This window comes from Marmota monax, unplaced genomic scaffold (assembly GCF_021218885.2).
Source record: "Marmota monax isolate L192 unplaced genomic scaffold, Marmota_monax_Labrador192_F-V1.1 WCK01_AAM20220418_F8-fsc00228, whole genome shotgun sequence".
Classification (NCBI taxonomy): Eukaryota; Metazoa; Chordata; class Mammalia; order Rodentia; family Sciuridae; genus Marmota; species Marmota monax.
In genome coordinates, this window is record NW_026695240.1 from 266,804 (window position 1) to 292,804 (window position 26,001).

General features: G+C 49.4%; 1 protein-coding gene and 1 long non-coding RNA gene across 3 annotated transcripts; one reads left to right on the forward strand and one right to left on the reverse strand.

The window, feature by feature from the left end:
- Window positions 1-609: 609 nt before the first annotated feature.
- On the forward strand, window positions 610-26,001 carry Numbl (NUMB like endocytic adaptor protein). Of its 2 annotated transcripts, none has more exons than XM_046440074.2 (10): window positions 610-813; window positions 4,208-4,292; window positions 6,164-6,303; window positions 7,488-7,562; window positions 7,651-7,725; window positions 8,790-8,930; window positions 18,161-18,350; window positions 20,239-20,541; window positions 23,601-23,723; window positions 24,588-26,001. In XM_046440074.2, the coding sequence occupies exons 1-10, from the start codon at window positions 790-792 to the stop codon at window positions 25,232-25,234; spliced, it is 1,803 nt and encodes a 600-aa protein (XP_046296030.1). In that variant the 5' UTR covers window positions 610-789; the 3' UTR covers window positions 25,235-26,001. The 2 variants fall into 2 exon arrangements, with proteins under 2 accessions (XP_046296030.1, XP_046296029.1); XM_046440073.2 differs by having other exon boundaries at window positions 611-813; window positions 20,236-20,541.
- On the reverse strand, window positions 5,152-6,240 carry LOC124089848 (uncharacterized). The gene is made up of 3 exons (XR_006850876.2): window positions 6,130-6,240; window positions 5,607-5,665; window positions 5,152-5,513 (listed from the first exon to the last, which is right to left on the reverse strand). It is a non-coding gene; the product is annotated as an uncharacterized LOC124089848 (long non-coding RNA).

Sequence of the window (26,001 nt, forward strand, 5' to 3'; positions counted from 1 at the left end):
CACACACACACACACCACACCATCTCTTGCCCTCCCAGCTTCAGGCTCCCTCCCTTGCTTCCAGCAACCTCGCCTTTGCTAATGGGCCCTAATGCCCCTGCCAGCTGCTTTGCCAAGCGCACTGGGTGGGAGTGGGGACGCAGAGGCGGCCAGAACCGCGCCCAGGTCTCAGCTCCGCGCCCCAGCCCCGCAAGCCAAACTGACCGCGCTCCTGGATGCCGGGGTCTGTTCATTCCCCCTCCCCTTCATGCAAAAAGTGCCTCGTCACCGCTTCTGCCCGCCCCCGCCGTGATGGGAGAATCGTAGGGTTAGCAAGATTTGGGGATAGGGGGCGGCAAGTCGCCTCCTATAGCAATTCTTTCGGACGCAGAACTGAAGGGGATCTGAGTCAGAGGTCACAGAAGGCAAGAGAACCCAGGCCTAAACGGACCTGCGGGAGAGACTCTGCCCGGCCGGCCAGTGGGCGTGGCGGGGCGGTGGCTGTACCGGAGAAGGCGGGGTTGTTCGGGCTTGGGCGTGGCCTATGGGTGGGGCGGGGTCTTTTTTGCATATACAGCAGGCGGCCGGCCAATGGGCGGGGCCGAGGCGGGAGGGACGCTCCCCGCCCCCGGAACGGAATCCTCCGGGGAGCCGAGCTGGCTCGCGCGCGTGCATCCCGCACCATCCCCCGACCCCGGGCCGGGCCCGCGTCAGACCGAGCTGCCGTTGCCGCCGCCGCCACAGCAGCAGCAGCACTGGGGAAGCCGGGCCCAGCTGGGGCCGCGGGAGGCGGGGGCGCCCGGGCCCTGGATGTCCCGCAGCGCGGCGGCCAGCGTGAGAAGGGCGGGCGAGAGGGGCTTGGGTCGGGGGCGGCGCCGCTGCTGATGTGGCGGAGGGTGGGAGGCGGCCGCGGCGCCCGGATGGAGTGAGGATGCCAAGGCTAGAGAGGGTGGTCCTGGGTGGGGGTCTAAGAAGAGAACCCCACTAAATCAAACCCTGGAAGATGGGGGGCTTGGGCACAGGCTCTTTCTTGGCAAGGCTGTGGAAATGGGGATTCTGGACACAGATCACCCCAAATCAAGGGCAGGGGTACCGAGAATCTAGGTACAACTCCCTAGGCAAGGTTTTGGGGTTGGGGTCTGGGACACAGACCCCATATCAAGCCAAAGCCTCCAGGAGGCAATTGCAGACATAATCCCTACCCCTTACTAGAGTGGGTCTCTGAGCACAGCCACCCGCTAAGCAAGGTCTTGAGGATGGGGTCCCAGATTACGGTTTCCCCACCAAGCCAAGGCCTGGGGGATTCCAAGCACAGACTGCCCCACTGGCCTCAGAGGCTTCCTGGGCACAGACTCCCCCCAGGACTTGGACAGCGTCCCAGCACATCCCTTCTCAAAACAAGGTCCCTGTGCCTGGGACTCCATCCCACCCCACCCCACCCTGAATAAAATAAGGAGAATTTCAGGCATCCTCCCACCCCCGCTTGAACAAGGTCCCCTAGGCCATCCCCTTTGTCCCTAAGGCTGCCCAGCTAGCTGTCCAAGAGAGGCCCCACCTGCAGACAATGCGTGGCCTCCCCCTCCCAGACCGGACCCCCCCAGGCTCCAAGGATTCAGGCTGGGCTGGGGGCGGCTCCCCTGGGACCCGGTGAAACCCTGTCTGTCTGCAGCTTCTGCGGTGTGAGGGCGGCTTTGTGTGTGGTACCTGGGGGGAAGGGGGGAAGCAAGGGATGGGGAGGTGGCTAGAAGTGTGACCCCATGTTTGTGTGACTGTGGCTGTCTGTGTGTGCATGCGCTGCAGCTGGTGACTGAAGAATCAGCGTCGTATGTCTGTATCCTTGTGCTTGTATGTAGTGGTGTCTGTGTGTGACCCCAGTATTTGTGTGACTATGTGTGAATGACAGTGGTTCACTGTGTAAAATCCTCTACTTTTTAGTCTGTTGGTGTTTGGGTGGGTACATGGTTGTGATTGTAGAGTTGTGGCTATGGTTATGTCTTTTGTGACTCTGTATTGGTGTGCCTTGGTATGTGACAGTATATGTGTTGTCTTGGGTTGGGCATACGTGTGACTGACTGAAGAGGTGGGTGGAGTTGTGACTGTGTAAGTGGAGTTGTGTCTATGACCCCATATCAATGTGTGACTCTTCCAGTGACTGAGAATGTTATGGTTAGGCCTATAACTGATTTTATATACATATGAAACACACTACTATGTGTGTGACAGCGATACATCTGAAGTCACATTGTGCCTGTGTGACTAGGATTGTGTGAAGGCACTGTGCGTGACAGTGGTTGTATGTTCCTAGTGACTACATCTAGCTGTGTGTGTAAAACTGTGTACTTACAGTCTTGCATTATGATTTTGATTATGCATTTGACTTGGTGTCTAAAACACAGGCTATTGTAAAGGGTCATTTAATTGTGTGGATGTGTCTGTGTATGCTGGTGTCAGATACCTGTGTGGATGTTCAGTGGGTGTGTATGTGACTGTGGCTTGTTTTCCTCTATGCACGTAACTTGTATGTCTGTTACCCCAGGTGACTATATATTCTTGTGTCCTAGTCTGTGAGAGTGTTTGTGTCTGTAACTGTATGTGTATGTGTGTGTGTGCACATGCGTGTGGTGGATCACCTGTTTTTCAAGTCTGTGGTTTGGTTATAAAGCAACTGGACCCTGACTGTGTACATGGCTCTGTCAAGAACCGAGACTTTTATGTAAAAACACTTATGAATGTATGTCTGGGTCACTGCATTTCTCTGTATACACTCAACTGTGTACGTGTGATGTAGGAAATTGAAACTGTGTTCTTGTCCCTATGTGTGAGATACTGTGTATGTAGGTGAGGTTGTGACTCTGTGTGCCTATTCTCATGGGGCTGCAATGATATGTGGCCACATACTTGTCTGTAACTGTGTGTCTGCATGAAGAGAGACTGTGTTTATGATGATGTGACATGGTACATCTATGTGTGGGACACTGACCATGACAGATGGCTGAGTAACTTGGATACTATGCGTATACCACCATTTCTGGAATGTGTGTGGCTATGTCTGAGGGTGGCCGTCCTTGGTGATATTTGTTTCTGGGTGGTTGCATGCCATGCCTTGTGTGTGTATGTCTGTTTCTCTGTAGTGTACTGGCTGTAGCCATCATTATCTCAGTGTGTGGTTACTTAGAGAGGACCATTGTATAAGAGTGGCCATCACAGAAGACTGACAGATACAGGGACCAAGTGTGAGCATCCAAGAGTGTATATGAGTGACTGTGTGACAGTGTGTAATAAAAAATAAAAAAGGTGTGTTGGCATGATGGACATAGTAGGGCTTGAGTGTCCGTGTGCAGCTGTGGCTGTGTGGGACATGTGTGAGTGTGGGCTTTTCAAGATCAAATGTGTGTCAGCCTGTTTCAGTGTACCCAGATGTCAGTGTGCATCAGTGGAGACAGTGTGCATGGTTGTGATGGTGTCAGTGTGTAATTGACTACTTACAGGTGACCAAATGCTGAACTCTGGCTGGGTGTGATTCTGTGGGGGGGCCTGTGATGTGGATTTCTTGGGTGGGTGCCTGAGGAAACACAAGTGTCACTGGGTGTGGTTGTACATGTGTCTCCCTCATGGGTGTGCCTACGCCCAGCTCTTTGTACGTGGCTGAAAAATAGGAGTGACCATTATCAGTCACTGGTGTAACCAGTGTCTGTGGTGGAGCCCATCACCACATATGTAGATGAGTGTCCAGGGTAGAGCTATATGTATCTGCGAACATGAACATGTGACCAGATGTTCACAGTGACAGCTGTGGCCATGACTATTACGGTGTATCTCTGTGACTGGAGGTGTGTAGCTGTGATGGATGATGTCTGCGTGTAATTGAATGTACAGAATTGTGACCAGGTGCTAAGGACAAGTGTAGACATGAGTTGGCTGCATGTCTGACTGTATGTTTGTGCGTAGCCCTAGATATGTGTCTAGGACAAAGCCACTCCCCCAGCACCATCCCCTTGGGTATCAAGGGCCTCCTGAGGCCAGCACATCCCCAACGGTGCCCACCTACTCATTCCTGGGCCCTTAGAACCAGGTGGCTGATCTCCCTGGTAACAGTTGCCTTGACAACCAGGGCTCTCACCAGGGAGCCTGAGATGGAGGGGGTTGGCTGAAGTCCAAGGCAGGGTGACGAGGGGACTGAACCCCACCCCAAACAAACTTCTCACCTTCTCCTCTCTCCCTTGGGCAGAGCGGACCCAGGAGGCCTGAGCAGCATTTGCCCCCAGCCCCCTGTGGGGCCCTGGGGCCCCCTGAAACCTTCAGGACGGAGTCAGGTGAGTGCCCAGTTTGGGAAAGGGCAGGGGCTGGTTGGGTTCCTGGGTCAACTAGCAGAACCAGAGGAACTGTCCCTGCAGTCACACAGGTTTAACTGCAAGCGTGAGTGGACACCCTCAAACATCACCTCTGCACGCTCATCAAAGCCCCCATCACAGACTCAGCCCTAAACTCTCTCACATATACCCTCTGGCATCTTCACGCTCATTGTGAGTGTGTCAGGATCACATGTCCAAAGGTGCGCGCATGCACACACACACACACACACACAGGCAATGATCTCTTCAAATCCACAAACATGTTTACACAGTGACAGGCACACCTGAAGATATGATTAGGGAGCTCTTTGTTCACACTAGCATGCAGGCACATGTTCACATGGATGGATCTGCACATACATCCCCAGGCAACAGCAAGACACACAGGCAGCTACAGGCACTTGCCAGCCGCAACTCTCTGTTGCTTGACACGCACTCTCTGATGCGTACTCTTGAGAGTGGTACATGGACACAGTCCCCCAGAAAACACACACAGACCCACAATTTATAGACAACAGCTACACTTTTAGAGACACACAGCCTCACAAATAGCACTCACAGACCCAAGCTCTCCAAAAAAGCTACATTTAAGCAGAGAGTCTCACAAACAACACTTAGCACTCTCATGGATAATAGTCACAACTGGGTTATGAACACAATCTCAAAAGTGTTCATGCACACCTTCGCATAAGCCCCACTGAATTACAGACACACCCTCAGAACAACACTCATGTACCCACACTCTCTAATAAGACAACATCCACATACTTTGACACAAACACACCCTTAAAAACCATAGCCACAGCCATACAACCTCACCAACAACCGCTGTCCTCTTAGAAATGGCACAGTCTTGTGAATAATCATCACACATCCGTATTCAGAAGCTACAGTCATCAAGGACAATAGAACCAACCATTGGATACAGAACCCCTCACAGACGGTATTCACAGACAGACATACACATTTATAAAACATCCACCCGCAGACATGGATGCTTCCGTACAGCCTTCTGTACAGTGTGGACACACACAGTCGTGGCTGCCTGCGCAGATACAGACACCCTCATGGATGCCATTCCAGATATACCATCATCCACTTGCAGTCATATGCATACAGAGTCCCCGTCTGCCTGCCGTTGGTGTTTCCAGTCCTGGGTGTCTCCTCACCCTCCTCCTGCAACTGTCAGCGTGGCTTATCAGCAGTGAATATTGTCCCAGCAGCTGGCCACCTCCACCCTCATCACCTGCACCCCACATACACACACAGTCTTACCTCTGGCTGTTGCAGGCACATACCACCCCAGAGGCCTTGCCTCATCTTGACACAGTTGCCTAGGAGGAGCTGTGTCTCAGAGGCACACAGAGAGGACCCCATCTCCCCACCCACACCCCAGACCTTCTGAGCCTCCAGACTCTCACACCTCCCACACCCGACTCCTGCACCCCTGAACCATGCAACCCCACCCCGGGGCCCTCTGATCACCCCATCACCTTGTGACCCCTGACCCCCATGCCCTCTAACCCCCATGCTCTCCAACGCCTTGACCTCCCTTCCTTTGGATCCTTGTGTCAGTCACATTCCCAAACTCCAAACCCAAGTCTGTGACCTTCAACCCCCTACCCCAGATCTCTGTGCCCCTTAGCCCCACATTTTTTAATCCCTATTGCGCAACTCTCAAATTCCTCTGCCTGGAGCTGCTAGTCGCATGTCCTAAAATGCCATGTCCTTCAACCCAGTGATCTCCTAGCCCCTTAAAACCCACTCTTATGTTATCTGACCCTATTTATGTTCTAACCTCCTTCCTTGACCCATACTGCTGCCCCACGTAGACGGGGCAGGCACCATGAACAAGTTACGGCAGAGCCTGCGGCGGAGGAAGCCAGCCTATGTGCCTGAGGCGTCTCGCCCGCACCAGTGGCAGGCAGATGAGGACGCGGTGCGCAAGGGCACCTGCAGCTTCCCAGTCAGGGTGAGTGGGCGGGGCACAACGAAGGGCGGGGCTTGCTGCTGCGCACATGCGCACTTTTGTAACCTGGGGTTCTAAGCAAGATCACCAAAGGCCCTGTGCTATGAGCAGGAAACTTTACGTTCTCAATTAACTGTGGAGCCCATTGGAGTGGGATCCTGGATCCTTCGAAGCTAGTATTAAAAGCCAGGACCTCCTGCCGGGCGTCATCCTATTCAATGGGGGCTCATGATTTCCAGGGGAGTAACTTCCACTACTGGAATGTCACAGTTTTGTGGCATTTGCAAAGCTTCCTGCTTTTGAGGAGCTTTCTGGTTAGACAGCCTCAGTCCTTTATACTTTTGTAAGGTAGACAGCAAGATTCAGGGCATGGGCTATGGAGCTCAGCCTCTTCTGACGGGAGCTGATATCTTTCTCCCTTGCCTGATTTTTTTTTTTTTTTTCCCCAGAAGCAGGCCCTGAGTGTGAGAGGCTCAATCTGGGAGGTGCAGGAAGTGCTGGTGAGAAGGATGGAGGGCCGTAAAAGCTGTGCTACTGAACTGTAGCTGGGGCAGCTCAGCTTCCCTCCTCTCCCTCTGCACTGGGGTTAAACCCAGGGGCACTCTACCACTGAGCTCCACCCCAGCCCTTTTCATATTTTGAGACAGGGTCTTGCTAAATTGAGAAGGCTGGCCTCAAACTTGTGAACCTCCTGTCTTGGCCTCTCAAATCACTGGGATTAGCACATCTCTGGGCCAGTCTGAGCAGCTGAACTTAATCCCCCTGGGGAACCTGAGAAGCAGCCACTCCACCTGCTCAGGAGGGAGCTGGGACATATGCCCCACCTCCCATCACTCACTGCACGGGGAGAGGGCACTGGCCCAAGCTCTTTCTACCTGCCTGACCGGCCAGGGGGCAGCAGCATGATGTCCTCAGGCAAAGAGATGCAAATACTTACACTCAATTCAACACTGAAGTGTTAAAGCCCAGGGACATACAAGGACAGGAACCATGACCATAAAAGGTTCTATAGTTTCTGGTCTGCTTATCTGGGTAGGAATAGGATGTCCTCCTTGTAGAGTTGAAGTGCAGAGTGAATTAATGTGTGACACGCTTAGAACATTGCCTGATGTGTGGCAGATGCTCAGCGAACACTGGGAATTATTGATTACTGTGCTTATCTCATGTTCTCCCATCCCCCACCCAAGTACCTGGGCCACGTGGAGGTGGAGGAGTCCCGGGGGATGCACGTGTGTGAAGATGCTGTGAAGAAGCTGAAGGCGGTGAGTGAGGGGCTGGAGCCAGGGAGGGGACAGCCTGATGGGAAGAGGCAGGCCTAACCAGGCCCCTCTGTCCCCCACCCTACTCCAGATGGGCCGGAAGTCCGTGAAGTCTGTCCTGTGGGTGTCCGCCGATGGACTACGAGTGGTGGATGACAAGACCAAGGTAGGAGGCCCGTGGGGGTCGGGTGGGCACCAGTGGGCACCTCGCCTCCTCATATTGGGGCTGAGGACACCTTCCCACCCACTCTGGGATGTCCCTCCCTCAGGAGTCTCCTAGACTACACCATGTGTTCCTGCAACGACTTGGCTCTCCTCACAGTCCTAATTTAGGAATGAGGGCTATGGTTATTTGTGAGTTGGTATCCAGAGTGGGTGAGAGCATGGACCGGAGCAGCCACCTCAGCACCAGCCCTCCCACACACCAGCTGGGGGACCCTGGGCAGGAGATTAAACTTTTCTGGGCCTCCATTGCCTCATCTAAAAAGTGGGGCTCCTAACAGACCCCTCCTTCAAATGAGAAAGTATGTGCAAACTGTTTAAAACACTGCCTGGCACTCTGTAGCTGCTAATGCCCATAAATGTTAGCTGTTATGTATTGTCAGTCTGCCCCGCCAGACAGGAGCATCATGGGGCCAGGAACTCGGTATCTGGCTTTGTTTCTTTTTCACTGTTTTTATGGAGCTGAGAGTAGAACCCAGGGCATCTTGTATGCTAGACAAGGGCTCTACCACTGAGCTCCACCCCCAGTCCTGGGTATCTGTTTGCTTTCCATTGAATCCCCTGCTTCCAGGCCAAAGACTACTCGTGGAGGCACCCAGGATACTCTGGGAGTTGAGTTACTGACAGAACAGTTTTGCACAGACTGAATACTGTTCCCTGCCTTTTTGCCTCATTAATACCTCCCCCAGGAAATTCTGCCTAACTCCCCACAAGCACCTGTTCTTGGCTCCTGCAGGACGCTGTGCCTCCCATCTGGGCTGACCCACCTGTCTGTGCCTCCCTCATTATAGTTTGGCTGTAACTGTGGGCTGGGCCATCTCCATCTCGTGGTGGATCTGACTTCCCCACTGAAGTGGGAGTCTCCACCAGGCAAGGCCCAGAGCTGTCTCAGTGACTGCTGGGTCCCCTCACCCTGTTCAGGATGATTCAGTGCAGATGCTAAGGGAGTTTTGAATGAATATGTGAAAGACAGTTCACACCCTCTCCTGGCCTTCTGGTCCCTCCTAGGATCTGCTGGTAGACCAGACCATTGAGAAGGTCTCCTTTTGTGCTCCTGACCGCAACCTGGACAAGGCCTTCTCCTATATCTGCCGGGATGGCACCACCCGCCGCTGGATCTGCCACTGTTTCTTGGCGCTCAAGGACTCCGTGAGTATGGCCAAAGGCCATCGATTCCTCCCCCTTTGCTCTGGGGTGTCCTGGAGTCCCAGCAGGCTGCAAGGACTCGGCCAATTCATTCTGTGCCGGGTTTCCTCATCTGGAGATGGGGTGTCCTCACAGTTTTTAGAGGATTCTTGTGGGACTTAAGTGGGTTAATACAAAGCACTGGGAACAGTGCCTAGCACATCCAAGTGCTTAGGAAAACATTATCATCACCCTTGTCACCACTAGTTCTTTATGTATGTCGTGAAGTGCACAGATGGCCGGTGCACAGCTGTGGATTTTTGCTTATGTATAAACCTGGCCCAGATCAAGTTATAGTTTCCTGCCCCCAGATGCTCTCTTGGGTCCTTCTCAAACAATACCCCAGGGCATCTGCTCTTCATTCAGCCTCAATACATTCACCCTGGCATTCTTCATATTTTAAGTCCCCTCTGAAAATTTGATGACAGCAAGAAAAGAATCCTCTTTTCAGAAGTATTCTCCAGAGTTAGGCTACTGAGGCTTATGACAGAAGACTCTCAGATACTATGATTCCAGCAAAATAGAAGTTTGTTTCTGTATCACGTCAGGGACATCCCCACACAGGGAGAGCATCACTGGTGTGGCCCCTCTGTGCTCATCTTGCTGCTCCTCCAGAGTGTGGCTCCTGCTTTGTGATCCAAGATGGATACATATGCTCCAGCCTTCATTCCAGTCAGCACAAAGGAGAGGGGCCTGAGGATAGGCACGCCTTCTTCTTTGTAGGAGGCATAGCCCTTCCAGTGACATCCCACTGGACAGTATCTGGTCACGTGGAAATTCCTAGCTGCAAAAGATGGTGGAAAATTTAGTCTATTGCATCCTATCCCCTGGTCCCTGACTTCAAACCCTACACAACTCTTGTAAGAAGCCCCAGTCTCTTTCTCCTACATTAGCCAATATTACTTGGTTGCTAGCAATAAAAATTAATCTGGCTAATTAAAACCCAGAATGAGATTCATGGAAGGGTATGAGGAATCACACAAAATTGAAAGGTACTCAGAAGCAGCATGTGTCTGAGAAAGGCGCCTCGGGATGCTGTTCCAGCGGGAAGTTCCTTCAGGGCACCATGGTGAAAGAAATCTCCAACACTCTGGGTTCTAATTCTAATGAGAGAGCTTGGAATTGGCCTAGCTTGGGTCAGTCTTCTCCCAAGACGGAGTCCAGTGGCCACATGGTCCAGGGAGGGTGGAGCGCCTGGGTTGGCATATACAGTGTGAAAGGAGGTCCCCAAAGGGAAACTGGGAGCTGTTACCAAAAACTGAGGAGTGGATGCTGCTGAGTGATGCAACAGCCGCCCATCACAGACCCTAGCACTCTCCACTCAAGTAGTCTCCATTTTCTTTCCCTTCATATTTTAGAAATCTCCAACCTAAATAGCTTTAAGCCCCTACCCTCCCTGTTGCGCACATAAGTTCAGCACTGAAATCAGAGTGGAAAACAAATTTGAAAGTATCAGTATTGATTAGTTGGTATTGGTATTGAGTGGTGCCTACTGGGGGCTGGTATGGAGATATCAGAAACCCAGAGACCATGGCAACTGCTATTTGCTGAGCCCAGCAGAGCAAATAGTGGTCATATCAGTTATTGATTGCTTGGAAACATGTGGCTTAAACTTACACTCAGTTGTTATCTTTCATGGTTTCTGAAACAAATCTCATTCCAAAACATTTTCCTCACCCCTAAGAAAAATCCCATACCCATTAAGTTCTCACTCCTTGTCCCCACCCCCACCCCGAAGCCCCTGGCAGCTGCTAATCTGCTTCTTTCACTGTGGATTTACCTATTCTGGATATTTCACTCAATGGAATCATGTAGTATGTGACCTTTCATGTCTGTCTTCTTCACTTTGTATATGTTTTCAAAGTTCATCCTTCCTGTGGCATGAATCAGAGCTTCCATCCTTTTTATAGCTGAATAATATTCCATTGAATGGACATGTACTATGTTTTATTGATCTTTTCAGCCCTCCATGGACATTTGGATTGTTTTTGCCTTTTGGCCTTTGTGAACAATGCTGCTATGGACATTTAGGGACAAATATTTGCTTGAATACCTGATAGGTCAGGAATTTGGGGGAAAGTCCAGCCGGGTGGCTCTGGATCCAGGGTCTCTGAGGTCACTGTTTCAGACAGTGTCTGGGGCTGTAATACCAGACATTTTTCTCTCTTCCTGTGTTCTCAGGACTTTTCCACAGGTCTTCCTTTTCTTTTCCTTTTTTGAATCCAGGGATGCTCTACCACTGGGCTACATTCCCAGCCCTTTTTGAGACAAGATCTTGCTTAGTTGCCTGGGCTGGACTTGAACTTGTGGTCCTCCTACCTCAGCCTCCTGAGTAGTTAGGATTATAGGTGGGCCAGGGAGTCTTTCCAACATGGAGCATTCAGAAGAGCTCAGGGCTCCAAAGTGAGTCTCAAGAGAGGGAGAAAGAGAAAGGGGTAGGAGAGAGGAGGTGGGGGGAGAGAGAGACTTAGAGAGAATGAGGAGGAAGCCATGTGGCCACTGGACTCCGTCTTGGACATCACCTAGCATGGCTCCCATGGCACTCCATTTGTCTAGTCAATCACAGAGGTTTTCCCAGGTTAAGGGGAAAAGGACACAGACTTCACTTCTGATGGGGGAGTGAAAAGTTCTGGAAGAACATGTGAAGCCAGAAATTTGTCATGGCTATTTTTGGAAAACCCACTGCCACATGGTTAGTGGTGTGCATTCAGTGTCCAAGCACCTGGCCGTGGGTGGGACAGTGGGCACAAATGACGTCTCCCCTCTGGGGATAACAGCCGTGGTTCCTCACAGGTTCACTGTGGAAGCCTTCATTAAGATCACACGCAGAAAGTTCTAAGCAGAGTCCAGAAGCAAGTGTTCAATAAGTTGGAATTATTTAGCAATGAGACTCAAGCTATTTGGGGATGAGAGTCAAAGCTGGAGAAGAGCGGGGCCATCTGCTGTGGGTAGAGAATGTGACTGTGGGCGAATTCTTCCCACTTCCAAGCTTCAGGTTTTAAATATTAGCAGTGGAATCCCCAAGATTCCTCAAGTTCGACTTATTTTTTTTTTTAAGTGAAATTCATATCAAGCCAGTCATTTTAAATTGTTGCAGTGCAGTGGCATTTAGTACATTCACAATGGTGTTTAACTGTCAACTCTATCTAGTTCCAAAACATTTTCCTCACCCCTGAGGGAGACCCCATGCCCATTAAATACTTATTTCCTGTCCCCACACCTACCGATGAAGCCCCTGGACACCGCTCATCTGCTGGCCTCCTCTATGGATTTACCTATTCAGGATATGCCATTTAGTGGAATCATGTACCGTGTGACCTTTTGAGCCTGGCTTCCTTCACTTAGCACGGTTTCCAGGTTCATCCATGTTGTGGTATGAGTCAGAGCCCAGTCCTTTTATAGCTAAGTAACATTGCATTGTGTGTATATGGACCCATTTTGTTTATTGATTCATCCCTCCATGGACATTGTGTGTGCCTTTGCCTTTTAACTATTGTGAGCATTGCTGCTCTGGACATTTGTGTGCGTGTATTTGTTTGAATATCTGCTCAGGTCTTCGGGGTGTGTACCTAGTAGTGGAATAGATGGTTATATGAGAACTCCCTGTGTAACTTCTGGAGAAATGGTCAAATTATTTTCCACAGTAGCTACACCATTTTGCATCCACACTTACAGTGAATGAGAGTTCCAGTTTCTCTGCATCCTTACTGACACTTGTTATTTTCCTTTTATAAAATTATAACCATTCAGGGCTGGGGCTGGGGCTCAGTGGTAGCACACTTGCCTGGCATGTGTGAGGCACTGGGTTCGATTCTCAGCACCATGTATAAATAAATAAAATAAAAGTCTATCAACAACTACAAAAAAAATGAAAATTATAACCATTCTATGAGGTATGAAGTAGCATCTCATTGTAGCTTGATTTGCATCTCTATGATGGTTAATGATGTTGAGCATCTTTTGTGTGTGTTTATTGGCTTTCATATCTTCTCTGGAGAAGATTCTATTCCAGTCCTTCACTCATTTTTAAATTGGGTCAATTTCATTTTTTTAAAAATAATTTTAGTTGTAATTGGACACAATACCTTTATTATATTTATTTTTATATGGTGCTAAGGATTAAACCCAGCACCTCACATGTGCTAGGCAAGCACTCTACCGCTGAGCCACAACCCCAGCCTGGGTCAATTTCATTTTGCTGTTCAATTGTAAGAGTTCTTTATATATTTGGATACTAGACCCTTATCAGATATATGACTTGCAAATATTTCACCCCATTTTGCCATTTTATTCTTACTTCCTTGAGTATCCTTTAATACACAAAGGTTTTTAATATTGCTCAAATAAAATTTGTCTGTTGTTTTCTTACGTTTAGGTCTGTGATCCATTTTGAGTTCATTTTTGTTTTGCACTGGGGATTGAACTCAGGGCCTTATGCATGCTAGACAAACGCTGTACCACTCAGCTACATCTCTAGCCCTTAGAATTAATTTTTGCATATGATGTCAGTTATGGGTTCAACTTCATTTTTTTTTTTCATATGGATATCCAATTTTCCAAGCACCATTTGTTGAAGAAACTATTTTTTCCCCATTGAATGGTCTTGGTACTGCTGTTGAAAATCAATTGACCATACACAGATGGGCTTATTTCTGGGCTCTCAACTCTATTTCATTCATTTGTGTGTCTGTCCTGATGCCAGTCTGTACTGTTTTGCCTAAGATAGTTTTATGTAGTAAGTTTTGAAATCAGGAAGTGTGATTCTTCTACTTTATTTTTTTTCCAAATTATTTTGGCTATTCTGGATTCTTTGGAATTCTATATGAACTTTAGAATCAACTTTTCCATTTCTGAAAAGAGACCATTGAGGTGTTTTTGTTTCTGGTACTGAGGACTGAACCCAGGGACACTTAACCACTGAGCCATCTCCTGGCCCCATTTTTATTTTTTATTTTGAGACAGAGTCTCACTATTGCTTAGGGCCTTGATAAGGTGCTGTGAGACTGGCTTTGACCTTGCAATCCTCCCGCCTCAGCCTCCTGACCCAGTGGGATTACAGGCTTGTGCCACCGTGCCCAGCTCCCATTGGGATTTTGATAGGGATCTCATTAAATCTGTAGATCACTCTGGGGAATATTGCCATCTTAACCATATTAAACCTTTTAATTTAAGAGCATAGGATATCTTTCTATTTATTTAGATCATCTTTAATTTCTTTCAGCAATGCTTTATAGTTTTCAATGTATAAATGTAAAACATATACATTGAAAATATATTTATTCATAACCATTTTATTCTTTTAAATATTATTGTAAATGGAATTGTCTTAATTTCATTTTTGGACTGTTCATTGCTAATGTAGAGACACAACTGAGTTGTGTCTCTACATTAGCAACTGAGTGTGTTGATCTTATATTCTGCAGTGTTGCTAAATTTATTAGCAATAATTGTGGAATTTTTAGGATTTTCTATATAATACCATGTCATCTGCAAACAGGAATCATTTTACTTCTCCCTTTCCAGTTTGGATGCCTTTTCCTTTTCTTATCAAGTTACTCTTCTTTATTCCCCCCTTGCAGTACTGGAGATTGAGCCCAGTGCTTCACACATGCTGGGCAAGTGCTTACTACTAGGCTACATCCGAAGCCTTTTTTAGCTTTATTTTGAGATAGAGTCTCACTAAGCTGCCCAGGTTAGCCTCAAACTTGTGATCCTCCTGCCTAAACCTCCCAAGTCACTGGGATTACACTGCTCATGGCTCCCTCTAATTGCTCTTAGCAGAACTTAATAACAAATAGTGTGAGGAAATCGGAGCTGGGCATGGTGGGTGGCAAGCGATTATAGTCCAAGCTACTCCAGAGGCTGAGTCAGAGAACCACTTGAGCCCAGGAGTTCACGGCCAGTCTGTGAGACCTTTAAAAAGTGGGTTGGGAGAAGGCATCCTGTCTTGTTCCCAATCTTAGATGGAAAGTTTTTTGTTTGTTTGTTTTTTAAGCATTTATTGCCTTTTTAATGTGTTGCTGAGTCTACCCCAGGTGCAGATCTATTTTTTTTTCATGTGATGCTGGGGATTGAACCCAGGGCCTTGTGCATGCTAGGCATGCACTCTACCAACTGAGTGATGTCCCCAGCCCAGAGAGGAACGTTCTTAGTCTTTCACCCTGGAGTATGATATATACTGTGAGTTGTTTTTTGTTTTGTTTTGTTTTGTTTATATCACAGGTTGAACTCAGAGGCACTCAACCACTGAACCACATCCCCAGCCCCATTCTGTATTTTATTTAGAGACAGGGTCTCATTGAGTTGCTTAGCACTTCACCATTGCTGATGGCTGGCTTTGAACTTGAGATCCTCCTGCCTCGGCCTCCTGAGCCACTGGGATGACAGGCATGTGTCACCGTATCTGGCTGTGAGTTTTTTATAGATATCCCTCATAAGGCTGAGAAAGTTTCCTTCTATTCCTACTTTGTTGAGTGTCTATCATAAAAGGACATTGAGTTTTGTCAAGTGTTGTTTTTTTCCACATCAATTGAGATAGTTATCTTTCTTTCCCCCTGATGTGGTTTTCTTCCTCTTAACGTGGCACATTATATTGATTGACTTTCTCATATTGAACCAACCTTGCATTGCCAGGATAAATCCCACTTGGTGACAGTGTATAACCCTTTTAATATGCTATTGGGTTCAATTTACTATTATTTTATTGAGGATTTTGTTCTCAAGTTTAACTTTCAGAGGTGGCTGAGCATCTTAGTTAGAAAATCAAAGTCAGATAAAACGCATGTGAACCCCAACTCTGCCACTCTAGTCATTGCAATGGATGTGTTGATGTCCCATCTGAGCCCCAGTTTCCTCATCTGTAAAGTGGGTTCACAAGAGGGTTCACTGCCTGGCACTCTTGGGAGGATCCCATGAGAGGATGCGTATCAGGATTCAACCCAGGGCTGGACAGATTGATGCTGACATATATGTGGTATTTCCTGTGTCCAGCTTTGTGCTGAATGCCTGACATATATTAGTTCACCTAATTTTTGCTACAACCCTGTGGAATAGGTACTGTTAGCATCCACATTTTACCGAAAGAAGAAGTCCAATATTGGAAGGTGAAGTGATTTTCTTGAGAAAATCTTGGGAAGTGGGAAGCCAGTGTCAATCCCAGGCCACTGGGCCTTAGAACCTCACAGATAGGCTCTCAAGAACAGTGACCATCATTTTTCCCCAATATTTTATTGTAAAGTTTTTCCAAGCATGCAGCAAAGTTGATGGACTTGTACAGTCACCCACCCCATAGATTTTTTTTTTTTTTTTTTTTTGAGATAGGGTCTCACTGAGATGCTTATTAGCACCTTGCTAAGTTGCTGAGGCTGGCTTTGAACTCATGATCCACCTGCCTCAGCCTCCTGAGCTGCTGGAATTATAGGTGTGCCCCACCGTGGCTGGCTCACCCCAAATCTTACTGTTAACATTTGCCTGGGCTTGCTTCACCACATATCTATCCATCTTATTTGGAGGATGAATTTCAATGTTGCAGATGTTGCAGACATCAAAATCTTCACCCTAAACACTTTGGCATGTGTTCCATTAGATAGAATTCATATTTTTCTTTCAAAGTAAAACATGTTTGTCTTGATCAGTTCAGGCTGCCGTAACCCAATACCACAGACTGGGTGGCTTAAAAAAACAAGCATTTATTTCTCACAGGCCTGGAGCCTGGAAGCCCAGATCAGAGTGCCAGTGTGGTGAGCGTTCTATTCCTGGTTTGCACATGGACTCCTTGCTCTGTCCCCACACGGAGGGGGTGGGTGGATCTTGTGTCTCTTGTTCTTTTTCTAAGGCCACTAATCCTATCACAGGGACCCCACCTCCAAGTACCATTGCATTGAGGTATTAGGGCTTCAACATATGAATCTGGAAGGGGACACAGACATTCAGTTCATAGCAACACTGTGCACATTTGCTGAGTTCTGACAACTGCATACATCTGTGAAACTCCAGCTCCTACCAAAGTCTAGAACACTGCCACCACCCAGAACAAACACTTCTGCCCCTGCCCGCTCCGGAAGAAACAATGATTGTCTTTCCTTTCCCATCGCAGTTTTGCCTTTTCTACAATTTCACATGAGTGGAGCTCTGGCTTCTTTTCATGACGGGCCCCCCATCATTTGTCTTTTTTTTTTTTTCCTTTTCCCCTCTGAATTGGGGATTGCACCAGGGGCACTCTACCATTGAATACACCCCAAGCACTTCTGTTTTATTTTTATTTTGAGACCGGATCTCACTGAGTTGCTGGGGCTGGCCTTGAACTTAAGATAGCATAGAACCACAGTACCTGGGATATACCCAATATTTTAAAAACATTTAAAATATAGTTATATATAGTTATATATGGACACAATACTTTTATTTTATTTATTTATTTTTGTGTGGTGCTGAGGATCCGACCCAGTTCCTCACACATGCCAGGCAAGTGCCCCACCACTGAGCTATAACCCCAGCCCCACCTAATGTTTTCATTTTTTGTTTGATATTGGGGGATACCAGAGATTGAACCCAGGGATTGAACTCAGTGCTTAAGCACTGAGCTGCATTCCCAGCACCCTCACCCACTTTTAAAAAAATTTGGAGAGGTACCAGCGATTGAACTCAGGGGCACTTGACCACTGAGCCACATCCCCAGCCCTATTTTGTGTTTTATTTAGAGACAGGCTCTCACTGAGTTGCTTAGCGCCTCGCCATTGCTGAGGCTGGCTTTGAACTCACCTTCCTTTTGCCTCAGCCTCCCCAGCCGCTGCGATTACAGACTTGCCCTGGCTTTGCTTTTGAGAGGTGGTTTCTCTTTTGCTCAAGCTGGTCTGGAATTCCCAGGCTCAAGTAATCTTCCTGCCTCAGCCTCCTGAGTAGCTGGGACTACCCTCTCCAACATTTTTTTTTTCTTTTATTCTTTTTGTGGTGCTGGGGATGGAACCCAGCGCCTTGACAAGCATTAGGCAAGCGTTCTACCACTGATCTAAACCGCCAACCCAAAGGACTGCTGTTTGTAATCCTGGTGCAGTTGAGCACGAGGCCCAGAGAGGAAGAGGGACTCATGTGAGGGGCAGATGAGCTCCAGCACCTAGTGGCAGGAACTCTACTCCTGGCTTCCAGTCCTTCAGCCTGTGGGATAGTGTCTCTAACCCTGGGACCTCTCCGCACAGGGTGAGAGGCTGAGCCACGCAGTGGGTTGCGCTTTCGCTGCATGCCTGGAGCGCAAACAGCGACGAGAGAAGGAATGCGGGGTCACGGCCGCCTTCGATGCCAGCCGCACCAGCTTCGCGCGCGAGGGCTCCTTCCGCCTGTCGGGGAGCGGGCGACCCACAGAGCGCGAGGCTGCGGACAAGAAGAAAGGTGGGTGCTGCCTGACATTGGGCGGATGCAAGTGGGCTCCCTATTTTGCGGGCGATTGGGGAGGGTGAGTAATGAAGCACAGGGACACAGAGACCCTGCTGCTGGCTGCAGAGTTTGGTTTTAGTTTATAAAACCAAAAATCTTCAGTCTAAAGAGTTTATTGGAGCAAAGTGCTGCCGGCCAGGAACCAAAGTTCACCAAGTCCGGGTGCCCCAGGGTTTTCTGCCCTGTGTATCAAGACTTGCAAAGTTGGTTGGCCGAATTATGGCCAGGATTTTAAAAAATGAAATAGAAAATATCAGAGTACATCGACTGTTAAGTATAATATAATGATACATTTATTTCATTGTGTGTGTGATGGCTTCACACTTAAAAGATGCATCTTACTAGGAGTTGCTATCCAGAAAGAATGAGGGCAGGGCATGTGACAAAAATAATAAAAAGCAATGCTCAAGTATGCAGTGCTTCCATTTACAAACATTTCTCTTAGCATTTACATAGGATGTTAGAACTTAACAAAGAATGTTGTCAGGTGCAAACTCTATTACAAGTGCTTTTGAATTTGCAAAGAGTTTGTTCCCAAAGGATATGCTAATTTTCAGGGACTTTGCATTGCTGAAGGCACTTCACTGTTTGCACAGCCAAATAGGAGTTTACAGTGAAGTCTGATTTGCTGCACATCTCACAGTGTGCTGCTGCTGCTGCTTTTGCAGCTGCACTGAATCACAGCCTGGAGGCACTACGTTTTCTCAGCGCTGGGGAGCAATGCACTGGCCACAGCAGAGTTGTTTATGAAGCTTTTGTCGGATTCCAGAGCACTGAACATTCACTACCTTAACTGACCTTTCCAGGAGGCTTGGGGAGGTAGCCTAGGGATGTTTATCCCAGGTTTCTGGGAGCCCAGAGAGGGGAAGGGACTTCCTGAGGTCATAGAGTGAGATGGTGAAGAGAGGTAGATTCCCAGTCCAACCTGTCCTGGGCTATTTCCATGGCCCTGGGCCCTGTCTGGGTAGGCTTGTCACCTCATGATGGAAGAAATGCCCTGGGTGACATCCCTCCAGGGGATATAGCTGTGATGGGGTCGTGTTTGGAGGAAGAGTATATGTCTGTGGATTGGTGTGGAGAGTGGGAACCTGCCTTGAGAACACTGCCTGTGGTGCTAAGTGGGAAGCCAGGTGTCCCCAGACGACAATCCCAGAGTAGAGGGAGCTCAGAGGGAGGGGCTGGAACAATCTGGAAAGCTTCCCAGAGGATGAATCCTGCCAAGCCCTGACTAGGAAGGAAGAGGGTCCCTTGAGGTGGGAAGAATGGTGGGAAGTAGGGAAACAAAGATAGGGACAGAGGGAGAGGGACAGAAAAACAGTACACTGAGGACAGACCAAGCCCAGACATGCAGGGGCCGGTGAGGGCAGGCAGGTGAAACAGACTCCAGAGGCAGCCTGCCCTGTCCTGGTGGTGTCACTGGCCTTTGTTGGACCTTGGTTTCCATCTCTGTAAAATGACAATGGTCTTGACCTGGTGGGTGGTCATGTGGGTTGAGCATATTCTTGTGGAGCCCCTGGAACAATGCCTGATAAGTTGTTTGCACACCAAATAAGTGTTTGTAAATTATCAAAAAGGAAGATAATCTCCAAGGGAGAAATGGCCAGAGCAGGGGAGGAAAACAGATCAGGGACAGAAAGCTAGAGAGACACAGAGGGTCACTATGTGGGGGACAGTTCTCCAAGGGACTCCTAGGAAAGGTGATCTTAACTTGGATGGGGGTCAGGGACGTTTCAGGGCTCTGTTGAGGGCAGAATAGATCAGGGAATGGTCAAGAGGACTGGCGGGAGAGGTCCGAGCTGCAAGATGAGATGTCTAACCTGCTGTCTTCCCATGTCTCCAGCAGAGGCAGCAGCTGCCCCCACTGTGGCTCCCGGCCCTGCCCAGCCTGGGCATGTGTCCCCGACACCAGCCACCACATCCCCTGGTGAGAAGGGTGAGGCAGGCACCCCTGTGGCCACAGGCACCACTGCAGCTGCCATCCCCCGGCGCCACGCCCCTCTGGAGCAGCTGGTTCGCCAGGGCTCCTTCCGTGGGTTCCCAGCGCTCAGTCAGAAGAACTCGCCTTTCAAACGGCAGCTGAGCCTACGGCTGAATGAGCTGCCGTCCACACTGCAGCGCCGCACTGACTTCCAGGTGAAGGGCACAGGTGAGCCCTGGGTTCAGTGGAAAGGGGCTTCGGCATCAGCAGTATTTGGTGTGGGCAGGGCCAGAGGAGAGGTGGTACTCATCGTTCCTGATTAGCACTGTCTGCCAGAGAGGTGGAACGCATCATGATCAATTAACAGTGTCTGCCATGGGCAAGGAACAGAAGATGCGCAGCACAGATCATGATTGTTTAGCCATAGCTGCTATGGGAAGGGGTAGCAGAGAGGTATCACCGGTCATGATCAGTTAGCGGTGTCTGCTGTGGTTAAGGGAGCAAGATGGCGCACACCACGATTGGTTAGAAAATCAGCTAGAGTACATTCACAATAGCCAAACTGTGGAACTAGCCTAGATGTCTGTCGATGGGTAAATGGATAAAGAAAATGTGGTACATATACCCAACGGAGTTTTATTCAACCATAAAGAAAAATGAAATTATGACATTTGCAGAACAATGAATGGAACTCAAGAACATTGTGTTAAGTGAAATAAGCCAAACTCAGAAAGTCAAAGATTGTATTTTTTTTCCTCATATGTGGAAGCTAGAGAGGAAAAAGAAAAGAAAGATAAAGAGGGATCAGTAGAGTGGAGGAAAACTAAATGGAGATCAGTAGACTGGAGGAAAGGGGGGAAACTGGGGAATTATATTGGCCAAATTATATTGCTACATCATGTGCACGTATGAATATATAACCATGATCCCACCATTATGTACAAATATAATACATCAATAAAAATATGTAAAAGGGGGGACTGGGGAAATAGCTCAGTTGGGAGAGTGCTTGCCTTGCATGCACAAGGCCCTGGGTTTGATCTCCAGCAAAACTCACACCCACACACACACAAAGAAAAAATATATGTGTGTGTGTGTGTAAAAGGTAAAAAAAAAAGAAAAATCTGCTATAGGCAGAGAAGTCTACCATGGGCAAAGGAAAGAAGAGAAGCAGCACAGGTGTCCTCTTTTTCTCAGGAGTAGGCTAAAGCATCATGGTCTAATGCCCTTCCCAAGCATGTGGCCAGTAGAACCATGAGATCTGGCCAGGTGAAGGATAAAGGTCCTCCTCAGGATCACAGCAGAGGAGGATTGTGATAGATTAGCACTGTGTGCCTGAGGCAGGAAGAATAGAGGGATGGTGGCGTACATCATGAACTCCTGACAGTGTCTGCCATGAGCAAGAAAAAGAAGAGAGTCGGCCTGTTTGCTATATGATTAATTAGCAAAGTTTGCCATGGGCAGGGGAGAAGAGAGAGCAGCCGGGTGTTATGCCTTTGCCCAAAGGAAAAACTCCCAGAATTTGGTCAGTGGAGCCTTGAGGTCTGGCCAGGTAAAGAACTTAGTGAGAGAAAATGGCCTTGTATTCTGTTGTTGTCTGCCATGGGCCAGGGAAAGGAGAGAGGTGGCAGGGTACCATGTTTTTGCTCAAGAGAGACAGGCAGGAGGTCTACTTGCCCTCCTAGCAGTCTGGGAAGCCATGTGCTCTGGCCCACTCTCTTGCTTCCATATGTCAAATCTGGGACTTCTGTCCCTTATGGCTTGAGGATTGGTGTGGGAGGGTGTTGATTTGTATCCACTGTTGAGCAGATGCCAGCGTACATTGAGAATGACGCACACTTGCTCCGCGTCCTGCAGCATTCCCAAACTGTCACACACCCTCACATATGCTGTCTTCGCACAGCCTGACATTAAACGCCACTCAGGTCCCTCACACCGGCGCCCTGAGGAGCGGCAGGCTCCCGGGCTCTGTCCAGGAGCCTCATACTCCTGCAGCCAGCTGCACACTCACTTGAACTTGCCCCATAGAAATTTCAGACACCAAAGTCACACTCTCTCATACATGTCACACACACTTAGAGGTCACAGACTTAGAGGTACATATGTGCAGAAATGTCACATGCTCAGAAGTCACATACCCAGATGACACAAATACACTGACACAAATACACATCTGGATCCACACAAACTTGGTAGCTACCATGTAGATTTGTGGAAATTCTCTCTCTCTCTCTCTCTCTCTCTCACACACACACACACACACACACCCCTCTCCATCACACAAGCGAAATCACTCACATTCACACTTGGGAATGGCACGTCAGAATGCCTCACACTTGAACTTCAGTCCCACTCAGAGGCTCTACCCTCAGGCGCCACATGCCTGTTTCCACGAACACACAGTCTTCATGGACATTGACCTGGAAACCACACGGCCCCCACCTGGGACCCTATGTCACACATGCTTCTTTCTGATGCTCCCTAGAGCATCCCAGGTGCCCCCTGGAGATAGTTACTTACTAAAATGTCACAGATGCTTGTCACACATCACACATGGCAGCTCTTTGCTTATTTGGATGGTACCTGCATTCCTCCCAAGCCCTCACAAGGCCACCATGCCTGCTCCACGCCTCCTGTCTTGCTGACATAGGTGCAGCACTGCCCTCATGACATATGTGATAGGCCAGCTGCTTGGGTGGCGGGGGAGTCGCATCTTTACCCAAGTAGGATACATGATCCCCCCTGATGAACAGCACGTGGCCCGCCTTCATGCTGACCAGCCCATGCTCTTGCCATATAGGCAGTGGAACGCGTTTTCTAAATTAATATGTCTTTAAACATTTTATGTATTTCATGGGAGGAAGGCACACTGGGAATCGAACCCAGGGGCATTCTGCTATGAGCTGCATCCCCAGACCTTTTTATTTTTTTTAATTTAGAGACAGGGTTTCACTAAGTTGCTGGGGCTGGCCGCAAACTTGGGAGTAGCTGGGATTACAGGTGTTTTACTGTGCCCAGCTTGTTAAACATTTTAAACATCACTTGTGGTTTGTGGCCACTCATATATTTCTTGGAGTCCTTGGTTTGGGGTCTCTGCCACTGCCAGTCATCAGATGTCACATACTGACTTGTCTGTTTACCACTCAGATGTTTCTCTCTCACCCACACAGTTATTTTAGTGGCCATAGCCATCTAGTGACTATAGAGTGGCCCTGGTGCAGGGAAAGTGCAGGGCTGCAGCAGTGCCCAGGGCTATTTGTTGACCTCTGCCCTTCCCGACTTCCCAGTACCTGAGATGGAGCCTCCTGGTGCCAGTGACAGCGATGGCATCAATGCTCTGTGTACACAGATCAGCTCATCTTTCGCCAGTGCTGGGACAGCAGCATCAGGGCCCCCATCTGCCACAACAGGTAAGTCCTTTGGTGTCTTCCATCAGGACAGATCCCCTAAAGTGCCCTCCTGCATTCCTCTTCTCTGTTCAGGGCTACCTTGGAAACCTCAGGGATCTTGAATGGTCAAGTATTGGAATCAGCTTAGAGCCATGGATCAGCTCAGAGCCATGGATCAACCTAGAACCATGGGATCAGCTTAGAACCATGGGTCAACTTGGAGCTATGAGATCAGCTCAGAGCCGTGGATCAACTCAGAGCCATGGGATCAGCTCAGAGCCATGGATCAGCTTAGAGCCATCGATCAATTTAGAGCCATGGGATTGGCTTAGAACCGTGGATCAGCTTAGTCCTCTAGGATTATCTTAGAACCATGGATGACACTCAGATGCATGCATGGCCTCCTCCTTGAAACAGGCGAGAACCTCAGGATCTCAAATAGTATAATTGTAGACCTCTAGACCCTTAGAAAACACAAACTTAAAACAATCGAATCTTCTGTGTTGGAACAGTAAACTCTGAGAAAGATCCATGCAACCTTGGAATCTTAGCCTCATGATATATACTACATTCTCAAATGATTGGAATTCAAGTTGATGCTCAAAGTTACTACCAGGTATTGCGCTGACAGTGAGAAGAGCAGTGGAGCTGGGTGAGCATGGGGCCACAGAGCCTCAGAATTATGTAGAAACAGACCTGTTATGTGGTCCAGAGTGGTTAAGTCACTTTCCCAATGTCAGCACAGCCAGCAAGGAGCTGAGCTGGCACTCGAAGGCAGACAGCTGGCTCTAGAACCCGTGCTCTCATCCCAGGCCATCCCTGTTCCCAGCCTGCGATTCTTCCACTGCAGCCTTTGTCCCTCACCTGCTCCTCTCCTCTCTCTAGGGACTTCTGCCTGGGGCGAGCCCTCTGTGCCCCCTGCAGCTACCTTCCAGCCTGGGCACAAGCGGACCCCTTCGGAGGCTGAGCGATGGCTGGAGGAGGTGTCCCAGGTGGCCAAGGCCCAGCAGCAGCAGCAGCAACAGCAGCAGCAGCAGCAGCAGCAAGCGGCCTCAGTGCCCCCAGTGTCCACCCTCCCCCCTGCCCTACAGCCCTTCCCTGCCCCTATGGGGCCCTTTGACACAGCACCTGCCCAGGTGGCTGTGTTTTTGCCACCCCCACACATGCAGCCCCCATTCATACCTGCCTACCCAGGCCTGGGCTACCCGCCCATGCCCCGGGTGCCTGTGGTGGGCATCACACCCTCGCAGATGGTGGCCAACGCCTTCTGCTCAGCTGCCCAGCCCCAGCCTGCCACCCTGCTTGGGAAAGCTGGGGTCTTCCCACCCCCTGCTGCACCCAGTGCCCCTGGGGGCCAGGCCCGTCCACGCCCCAATGGGGCCTCCTGGCCCCCAGAGCCTGCACCGGCCCCTGCCCCTGAGTTGGACCCCTTTGAGGCCCAGTGGGCAGCATTAGAAGGCAAACCCACTGTGGAGAAGCCCTCCAATCCCTTCTCCGGAGACCTGCAGAAGACCTTCGAGATTGAACTGTAGCTCAAGCTGCCCTGCCCACCCCGTCACCCTGTCACCCCCAGGTGCACCACACCTGGGAATGGAGGCACAACCTCTCCCGTAGTCCTGCTCCTTGGGGCTGTGCCCCTCAATTCCCTGAGTCCTCTCTGCCACTCCCAAACCTCTACAGAACCAACATTGTGAAGGCCAGGTTGCGACAGGACGGAATTCAGGGACGGACCCAGCCTGGCTAAGGGAGCCATGTCACTGCCAGATGTAGGCTGGCAATGCACCCTCTCGTGCCCCAGACACAAGGGGATGGCCACAGTCCCAAGGATATCCATGGTTCAAGTTCCACTCCCCAGTTTCTGTTGCTGACCTTTCACCTTCTAGTGTTGGGCAGGATGAAGGAGGGATGCCCTCATAGGGGCTCTCCTGGGCCCCACAAGAGTGCCCACCCCAAATCTGGTCATCTCCTCCCCCACACACAGCACAAGTAAGGGCTTCCCTCTGCCCTCGCTGCGTTCACTGCCAATGCTGTGCTCACCTCCACTCGGGGCCCACATCTGTCTTCCAGGGGGCCAAGGTCTCAAGGGGGCAAGGCCAAGCTGGGGGCCCAGAGGTGGGGGAGGGGGGAGGGAAGATGCTCAGTTACCTCATGTTGGTACCCGCTGGGGTGGGGTCCTGGAAGAATGGGAAGGGGTGCCTGGCGGGTACTTTTCTATCTTTTATTTCCAGATTTTTTTTGTATCTAAACTTGCAGATTTGTATTATACAAGGACAGCTAATAAAGGAAGAATATAATGGTG